A 10,133-nucleotide genomic window follows, 5' to 3' on the forward strand; every position below is an offset into this window, starting at 1 on the left:
TGCATATTAAAACAATCAATGGGAAAATGAAAGTAACGCATTTGTGTGAGGAAGTCAATAGAAAACGCAGCTAAGGTAAATTAAAAATCTCATTTAAATTAATCCTCAGCATGGGACAGTAGTCCCAGTTGTAGCACTGGGCTAACAACTCCCTCTCCCTCTCCATCTTTCTCTTTCTCTCTCTCTCCGTTTCGCTCTTTCTCTAAGCTCCCCTCCAGCTTGTTGTCGTTGTCATCGTCATCAGCGCATTACAAACAATTCCACTTTAGGCACGCAGCCACAGCAGCTTGTGGTTACACGGCTTCTGCACATTACGAGTGATGGGCGTGGCATTTACTCCCACACAAACACACACACACACACTCACCTAGTAGTCGGACTGTCTGTGTGTGAGCTTAAGTCTTGTTTAGCAATTTGGAATTTTTAAATCCCATTAAATTTGCAATCAGCATTTGATTTGTTTGTTAAGGACTTGGACTCAAACTCGGACTGCTGCTGCTTCTGCTGCTGTGATTGTGCTTTAGAAATTTGTGCTTTGCTGCTGGAAACACGTTCCACATATTGACCAGACAATTGCCATTCAATGATTCAATAGTTTAATTTCCAATTTCCATGAGCATAAACAAATATCCTTTTAGACAGACAGACAGACAGACTAGCATCTCCAGCGGCAGCAGCAGCACCAACAATTACAGCTTTCTATTTAGTTTAGTTATTAAATATATCCATTTCTGCTTTACCAAATTATGCCTCTGCATATTGCCATGAGTTGGAGTTGATGCCACAAAGTCTATCATCAAACACGTGGGCATCTGTATCTGCATCTGCCATTGTATCTGCATCTGCATCTGCATCTGTGTATTTGCATGTGTAATTAAACAAAAGTTGATAATGTGTTGATTCGAATTTAAAGTATTTATGCAATTTGCGTCTATGCTTGTTGTGTGTGTATGATGTTTTCCTTTCACTTTACAATTGCTAATTGCAATTATTTAATTACATTTACAGTTGCAATAAAGCATACTCATATTACGATTTGGGGAGACTTCGAACATTTGGCACGTCTTTAATAACGAAATGAGACAAGAAAATCTCGTGCAGCATTTCCAATTTAACCGACATTCCTGACAGATAAGTCATTGCAAGATTGTTTGACTTGGCTAACTAGCTTTGACGCTAACAAATGGTTCAATTGACTAAAATGTTAATTGAATTCCACAAATCTGCTTTCATTCAACGTCAGCAGGTTTTATGAAATGATAAACTACTCGTAAACCAACACGTTTCGTATTATTAAAATGAGAATCAGCTTTTATCTTGTTAATGATCATTAAGTTATTATGTGTTAATTAGGGTATATTCACTTAATGTAAATCAAGGAAGACATTTTAGCTGATTAATGATCGTTTAGTACTTGTAATTGTGATTCCACATTAAGCTAATTTAAGTTGCTCTGACTTCTCTAGACATTTTATGACAGTACTTGAATGATAATAAATTTAATAGTAATGACGAGTGAACTAAATATATAATTATTTGGTTAAGTATATTTACTAAATTAAGACAGAAATATAAAAAATAATAGCTATAAAAAAATTACTAGACTAGCTTGTTATACTGAATACTTTAATTAAGTTGTTTAAGCAATTGAACACATTTTATATACAATTATAACAAGTAAGAAAGCCACTGTTCAATATGTTATAGCGAAGCAGTGCAGTCTTATTCTTAAAATATATCGAATAATATACCAGAAAATACTAAAATATACCAATATTCTGTATATCGAAGAAGTAGAGCATTCAAAATTGAAGTTTATTTAGCTTTGATTAATATTTATGGTATTATTCTTAACTTAACATTATAGCGTATACGCCTAGTCGACCAAGCGGCTGCCTCGGTCAGAAATCATTCAATATTCTCAGCGAGTGGCAAGCACGCAATCAGTTCAACTTTTAGGGATGCCAACCACGAATTCTCCAACTGCATTGTATTGTAATTCAAAACCTCTTACACAGGTCAACTGACAACAGTTGGCACCGACCAGCAACAGCAGCAGTTGCAACAACAACAACAACAACAACAACTACAACAATACAAATACAATGCAATTTCGAAATGCCAGGAAGAAAATAGTTTAAGTGCAAAATTTTACGCTTTATCGAATTACCCGCGGGTGCTTTAACTTACTCCAGAAGTTTTCGGGGTGCAAAAGTTTTACTGCACACTCATTGCACAGAGAGTCAAGTGGGCGGACGTTGCACAATTTATGATTGTAAGGTGTTGCAATGGAAACTAAATGCAGTTGTTTTTTTTTCTTACCTTCGAGTGCAATTTTGTTATATTTTCTGACTGTCAGCCAAGCCATTTGTTAAGTGAGTTAGCACAGCTAATCGAAGATGCATTGCGAAATTGTTTAAGAGTTTTGCGAATTGTTTTCTTGTCGGCCAGGTGCCAGGTATAACTCTTGCCTTGACCTCAATCCCAGTTAGCCAATGACCAGGTTCAACAATTTTTTCCCCATTCAACTGTTGTTCTTGTTATTGCCCTCTTTTTGTTGTATGGCCATTCGCTGAAGGCAGAACAATTTAACCCCGTACACAGCATACGCTACAACATCGGATTCGGAACAATAAAAAAATAATTTATAACAAAGCGGCCGTAAAATGGGCAAAAGAGAGCGAGCAACTAAAATTGCCCCAAAATGCTAAAGCAAGATTTATGCAAATCGGAAGTAAACATTAATCAAAATATTTTTGTTGTTCCCTGCACAACTCCCCCACAAAACAGTTGTGTGTGTGTGTGTTCTCTCTTTCCGTGTTGTGTATGCGGCTGGCAGGCATACAAAAAGTATGAAGGAAAAAAGAAACGTGGCAAACTTTGCGGCGCCATGCGAAAAGATTGCACGCTTATGATTGCGGGTCAGAGATACCCCAAATAGAATCGCCGGAATGAGCGGAAACGAAAGCCGCTGCTACTGCCAAAAAGAAAACTCTATGAAAGCGAAAGAACACAACCAAAAAAAAAGAAGCGAAAACTTTTCCCTGCAGTTTCTTTTTTTTGCTAGTAGTTGTTGCTTGAACTTCATAAATTACAACTTCATATGTCAAAAATGGACACGCAGCGAGACTTTCTTTGCTTTTTGTCATTTATATGGAAACGTCAAATCAGCAAAACGTGTTTTGCCTCCTTTTTTTTTGTTGTATTTTGCCTTTTGCCAAGTTGCAATACCGACAGCATAACTCAAGCGACAATTAGTCATCGTTTAGTGATAAATTGTCATTTTGAGTAATTTTCCCCTAGTAAACTGCATTTGGGAATTTCACCAGCAAATGTGACAAGAATATTATTTTCTTTATTTAAACATAGTACAAAACTCTTTAGAACTGAATTTGAATCTGTGTAATTAACTGCAACACGATGCTGGAGTCGGATCTCGACCCGAACGTTTAGTTATCGACAGTCTAGTGAATTCTTCGGCTGTTGTTGGATGAATGCCAACAGTATTCAGCAAGGTTTTTACTGTCAGTCCCGATTTAAGTGCGGCAGCGAAGCCCTGAATCACCTCGCCTGCAACGGGGCCCAAATAATGTAAGCCAAGTATCTTCTGATCACCAGTGACTTCAGCCACAGCTTTCAAATAACAATGGCGCACACTCTTCTGGGGTATAAAGAACTCTGTGGGTTTGTAATACCCGTGGAAAACCTCAATGTTCTCCGCTCCACGCGATTCAATGGCCATTTCCTCGGACATTCCCACGCAAGCGTACTCAAGAGGTGTAAATACTGTGGTTGCCACATCCGTGTAGTCCATCAGCTGCGTGGAGCCGGCAAAGAGTCGTCGAGCCAGCAGACGACCTGAGAGAATGGCAACTGGCGTGAGTTCAGGTCTGCCATAGATAATATCACCCACGGCATAAATATGCGGCACATTTGTGGCCTCCGTGTGATCGACAACGATCTTGTCATTCTTGGTAGCTACGCCCGCTGCCTGCAGATTGAGATCATCGATGAGTCCCTTGCGACCAATGGCCCACAAGACGGTGTCATAGACATCGCTGCCTTCTTGTTCGGTGGCTGTATTGAGATGCTTCACCAACAGACAGCCATTGGGCATTCGCTCCACGGCCGTGGGAATTGAAGTGTCCACAAAGCGAATGCCACGCTCTGACATCATGGCGGCGACCAGCTCGGACATTTGGCGATCAAAGCCACGTAACACAATCGAACGCACCATGACCGTGGGCTCATAGCCGAGGCCTTTAAGGAAGCAGGCACACTCCAGTCCCACATAGCCGGCACCCACGACTAAAGTACGTCCCGGTTCCTTCTCGTAGCTGAAAATGTCATCACTGGTAATGCCAAACTCTGTGGCTCCTGGTATCGAGGGATAACGAGGTCTTCCTCCGACAGCGACCACAACATGCTCTGCTGTGAGTTGTCTGCGTTCGCCTTGCTTCGTTTTGTAGTTGATGGTGTGGGCATCGACAAAGCTGCCCATTGAATTCACATACTCCACTTTCTTATCCCGCAAATCGACACGCGTCACCCAATTCACAGACTTGATGTGATTCTGCACCGATTTGATCAGTTTTTTCCAATCGGGTTTGATATTCTGTGCATTCACATTCCAGCCATAGGCAACAGCCTCGTGCACCGCCTCACCCAGTAGACAGGCCTGATGCATCAGCTTCTTTGGTATGCAACCCACATTGACACAGGTTCCTCCAATGCCCCAAGTGGTACCCACAGGCGTGGGCTTCACATAGTCGAAGCAAAGTACTCTGGCTCCATATTCCACAGCTTCTTTGGCGCAGGCCAAGCCACCAGAGCCACCGCCCAGCACAACCAGATCGTAGTCGTACTTCGGCTTGGTCACGCTGCTCGTGGAGCGCACGAGAAATTTGCAATTTGACAGAGCTGATGACTTCCTGAGCAACTTGAGGTGCAACATGATAGAGACTTTTGTTTATTATTGGTAATTTTGATAAAAAGCACTTGTTTTCAAAAGTTGAGCACTGCCAACTCGATTGACATTACTGAAAAGAAGTTGCCAGAGTGTAAGCTGGCGCTGCCAACTCAATACAAAGGAAGAAGTACTCGATATGTTGCCATTTGATGATTTTTATTTGTTTATCGAAATATCGATAAATGATAGCGCTGGTTCCTGTTGGGAACTAGGAGTGAATGCAATGAACGCTGTTTTCCCGTTGCAAATAAATCCAAATTATAGGGAGTCTCTAATGCTAATGTATATACAAAATATCTGTAGGTGGTTTAGCTATGCTTAAGAAGTATATTACAAATTATTTTTTTTAATGACATTTCAAAATTTTTGTTGGATTTTCAATATTAAACATTATAAAATGAAGTTTACATGTACAATAAATTTTCCATTTTTATTTGTTGTGTATTTTTATTCAAATTTGCTTATAAACATTGATTAGCTTTGCAATAAAATAAAGTTTCGCTTATAACACTATTTCGCGAAGTCTGGCAACCTCGTAAATTGTGAAATAGCATTCATTGGTTATAATCAGTTGATAGTAATATAGACTTGTATTATATTTTTTGAAGTGAATTATATAGGCGAATCTTTTCTCTCGAGTGTAAATACATAAAAAAAAAATATATATTAAATTAAAACTTAAAACTTCAAACCTTAAAGTAACCCATTTAATCATTAAGCATACAAATTTGACAGCAAAAGCCATGATCAGCAAGAATAAAAGCAAAAAAGTAGTCCGACAACGCACACTTTGAAATCTTGAATTAATATTCAAGCAATAACATCACTGACTGTTGGCCATATCTCACCTGCTCTTGGCCAAATTTGCAGCGATAACTTGCGACGCACCAGTGACCCAATTGGAGACCTCTTCCTCAACCCCAACCCAATCTACGTTCAACCCAAGTACGCCCATCAATTTTGCTCCAGTTACCGAATTACTCGACGACTTTCGAAGCTTGTACCGGTGTCCTTTGCAATACCAGCATCCCAAATTTTATATGTGTATGTTTGTGTGTGGGTGCGTGTGTTTCCGTCAGTCAACATTGTACGCTTTCAATTGCAAAATGATTTATTTGGCCAGAGTTTTTATAGGCCAGGCCAAATGTGTGTGTGATGCAAAAGGGAAAAGTAGCCAGCTAGCTAGCTGTTTAATGCGTATACTATGTCGAGTGCCAGAATATTTCAGTTATTGGTCATTTTACTTCAATAGTTTTTTTTTTGCACTTCTAGCAAATTCAAGGCAAATGGAGAAATCCCATCCCCCCGCCAATCCTCCCGCATGCCAGTCATGCTTAAATGTATGTATTTATTGGTTGGGGAGAAAACCTTTTGCCGTATACAAATCCAGTAAAATGGTGAAATGTCAGTTCCAATGATTTATGTTTCACCATGGACCATTTGGAATTTTTGGCAGGCCGTTCGTTGCGCCCTTCTGCCCCCCTTTGCTTCCCTTTGCCCGCAGCCTCCACAAATCGAGTAAATGGCGCTATGGTCTGTTGCCTGCCTGCATCCTTGCTGCCAGTGCTGTCCATGGTTATCCTAATTTCTAATCTAATATTTTTGCGTACCAAGAAGCACACTCGCACACACACACAAGCACACACCGAAGAAAAAAAAGTGGAAAGAAAACGAGCATTGGGAAATTCTTGGCCATGTCCGATGTCTACTTTCGGTATGATTTACTTTTGCGGTTTGTTTTTGGTGCGTTTAACCGCAAATATTTAATGGTTTTATTTCCGAGCCCTTTGCAGCCCTCAGCTGCGATTCATTTGTATATGTCGAGCGTCCTGTTTCTCTGTGTTTTCTGTTTCGTATTTTTTGGCATATTTATTAGTTGAACCAAACGACCTAGAATTTGTACTAGTGTCGTATTGTGTAGTGCAGTGTAGTGAAGTGTAGTAGAGTGTGTGGCCAAGGTTAAAACCTAAGCCTGTGAGTGATTTGTGTGTTGTGTGCCGAGTCGACCCAGTTAAGTGGACAAACATTAATTCAAATGAAGCTCATCGCCTATTGGCCCATCTTCAATCGTTTTTCACTTCCATTTCCTTTTTATGCTGCTTCATTTTCTCTTTTGCACTGACAGTGAACGATTTGCGTTGCAGTTTTAAAGCTCGATAAAAGAAATTCAAGTAGAAGCCGTTGACAACAATGAGGAAGCAAATGATTAAAGCACACTTTAAGCGATTTTCATGACTTTTCCACAGCGCATAAATTAGCTGCAGTTGGAATGAAAGTATTCTTTGATATATGAAAATATTCCAGGTGAGAATAAAGCCCAACAGCCAGCCCATTACACGGTTCTAAAAGGGAGAGATTATAGTAAATATGTCAAAAATAAACCAAAAAAATACTTAAATATGCTGAAGGATATAATTGGTATATCGATAATGTACTATATTAAAAATATAGGTAACAAAATATACCAAATTGTCAAAAAGAATAAATGGGATAGGAGATGCCTCATCCTCTTATAAAACCCTTCTACACTATGTTATAGGTATAAAAAAGTGAGTTCACCTGTAAGAAAGTTGGCAACAGCAAAAGCGCATTGATCGCACTAAAGGCGTTCAACATCAAATCGGAGAAGACTCTGTGTTCGGCAAGTTGGTTGACCCCTTTCTTAGCGGCATCATCTAGTAATTTATTGTCGTGAAATTTATTGTTTAATAAATGTTTTATTATATCACTTACCACTGCCAATGCGATAGATATTTTGTATCACGTGAACGAGCCACAAATTAAATATTAAAAGATTTAATGCAGCAAAATTGATCATTTTTTTTTATCAAGAACTAACTTTCAATGCCTACTCACGAAATTACTTTTATAAATTCTAATATTTGCACAATTTAATGTATTTTAATATGTTTTCATATCTCTTTTTCAGGTAAGTGGCAGCCAAATGCAAATTACATGAAATTCGTAAGTACTCGAAGTTCGCATCATTTGACTTACACAAAGAGATTATTTCAGAGAAATTGTGTATTTGCATAATCTAAAAGCAAAGCAAAACAAAGCAAAAGCTGAGCAGACAGACTTACTCAGACCAGCCTTTGGTGTTGAGCCAGACAAATTTAAATAAACGAATTAATAGCAAAAATTTTACAACAATGATTATTGCCAATAGCAACACACAGGACTTTCAACTTTCATTATGAATTGTGAATGTCTCCGTCTCCATTCTTCGGATTGGATTGTATAGGCCTGTAATGTAATGTGCTGACAATCGTTGGATTGCAGGCCTTTCACAGCAACAAAGCGCAACTTGGGCTATCTAGATAATTTTCAACTTTAAAATGACCAGACGTTGGTCCAAGTGGGGCAAGATGACTTGGAGCCTGAGCTGCTGAGCTGAGCCTAGGCAACGGGCAAGAATGAAGAACGCAGAATTACGGCTCCCAACTTTTGCCAAAGCTGTAAAAATGCAAAAGTTTGCCCAATAAACATTAGGCATAACTTTGTTGGCAAAACTTTTCGCGACTCACCTTACATTTTTATGGTTCTCGTAGCCCCATTGAAATGTCCCCACACTCTCTCCCCCCTAAGGAGTCTGGAGTAGGCATAAAAGAAATGCTCCAATTTTGTTGTTGTTGTGTTTTTTTTGTGTTTTTCCTTTTTTTATGCTACCTGCCAAGCGACAAGTTTATCAAATGTTTTACAGCGACTTTTCCTTCGTCATTTCTATGCTTTTTTTTCGTTGTTGGGCAAAACAAATGAAGTTCAATTTGTGTGACGGTAGGTTTTCCATTATGGAAAACATGAAAAACTTATCATTTCTTGAGTGTTGCGTGTTTTCTGTTGCCAAGCACTTCATTTCTTCTGAAAAACTCAACTCTGAAAACGAAGAGAACGAATCACTGTTTCGAGTGCTGTTTAAATGTTAAATACGTTATGCCAAAAACTCCCAAATGGACAAATAATTCATCAAATATTAATTAAATTTGCGCCTAATTAGTTTGATTCACAGCCCTAGACAGATGAGCAAAAGCGTGAGGCGGGGAAACATCAAAAAGGTGTTGGCTCCTGGCTGGCGGCGATGCCTAATAAAAGTTAAACAAAGGTCAAGGCGAGCAACAAATGCCTAATTAACGCCTTAATGAGCGACAGCTTTGCTCGCAGCAAGGAACTTGCAAAGAGTTCAGGCTAAAAGTCAAATAATAAGTTATCGAAATCTGAATTTTAAAGTGCAAGCTTTCTCTTCAATTCATTTGTCATAAAAGCAAATTGAAGTAAATTCAAATTGGGCAATTGCAAAAATACCAATCGAATAGTTATTCCGACTCACACTCTTATCTGCAAAAAATATTGAAAGGAATTTTAGTTGAGCAAAAAGGAAAAGGGATTGCAGCAATTATATAAATTGTTGTCGATGTGCCAGGTGAATGCAGCATTTTTAGTTCTGATGTTGTTTTTGTTTTTGTTCCTTGGCCTCGCAAATTTTCATTTTGTATACAAATATTTAATTTAGTTTATTGAAGTATTTGTTGTTTGACTTGTTTGCCATTAGTTTATGCATGTGGTACACGTGTGTGGTTTGTGCGGCTCGAAAAACTCTCTCCACAGACTCACAACTTCTTGACCGAAATTCTCCTCAAAAGTATTCCCCCCCAAAGAGAAGGGGATGGGTGAAACGACTCTGGTTTTGTTTGTTAAGGCATTTCTTGCCTTGGAACTATTAGTATTACTTTGTTGATTCTCACCACTTGGCTACAAAATTTTATTAATTAATTTCCAAATGCCATTTTCCCTTTTCCTTCTCTTTTCGGCTTTTGCCATAAAAAGTCAATTAGTTTTTAGGGCTACAAAGTTAGTTAAACACGAGTTCTGTCTGTGCGTGTATGTGTGTGTGTGTGTTTAGTATTTGTTGACTCAACCATATCTTCATATTTTATTACTTATGGCTCTGAAATAGATTGAGGCTGGCACATTGCACAGGGGCAACTATGGGATATTTATAATTGATTTTTTATGACTCTAAAATTGTTTGTGCACTGCATTTTATTAATTATTTTTATACCCGATATCCATAGGGTAGAAGGGTATTATAAAGTTGAGTCTCTATGAAATGTATGTAACTATGTAACCCCTTAAAACAATATATTTCGTGTGTCTCTCTTTCGGT

General features: G+C 38.7%; 2 protein-coding genes across 3 annotated transcripts; both read right to left on the minus strand.

Annotated features, from left to right (window-relative positions):
* Positions 1-3,333: 3,333 nt before the first annotated feature.
* Positions 3,334-5,024, minus strand: LOC133843219 (thioredoxin reductase 2, mitochondrial). Its single transcript, XM_062276659.1, has one exon. The coding sequence runs from the start codon at positions 4,952-4,954 to the stop codon at positions 3,407-3,409; it is 1,548 nt and encodes a 515-aa protein (XP_062132643.1). The 5' UTR covers positions 4,955-5,024; the 3' UTR covers positions 3,334-3,406.
* A 1,614-nt stretch (positions 5,025-6,638) lies between these two features.
* LOC133844482 (uncharacterized) lies at positions 6,639-8,691 on the minus strand. 2 transcript variants are annotated; one of them, XM_062278500.1, is made up of 4 exons: positions 8,502-8,691; positions 7,703-8,425; positions 7,529-7,644; positions 6,639-7,311 (listed from the first exon to the last, which is right to left on the minus strand). In XM_062278500.1, the coding sequence occupies exons 2-4, from the start codon at positions 7,785-7,787 to the stop codon at positions 7,033-7,035; spliced, it is 480 nt and encodes a 159-aa protein (XP_062134484.1). In that variant the 5' UTR covers positions 7,788-8,425; positions 8,502-8,691; the 3' UTR covers positions 6,639-7,032. The 2 variants fall into 2 exon arrangements, with proteins under 2 accessions (XP_062134484.1, XP_062134483.1); XM_062278499.1 differs by having other exon boundaries at positions 8,497-8,687.
* Between the last annotated feature and the right edge of the window lie 1,442 nt (positions 8,692-10,133).

Source organism: Drosophila sulfurigaster, chromosome 3 (genome assembly GCF_023558435.1).
Source record: "Drosophila sulfurigaster albostrigata strain 15112-1811.04 chromosome 3, ASM2355843v2, whole genome shotgun sequence".
Lineage (NCBI taxonomy): Eukaryota > Metazoa > Arthropoda > Insecta > Diptera > Drosophilidae > Drosophila > Drosophila sulfurigaster.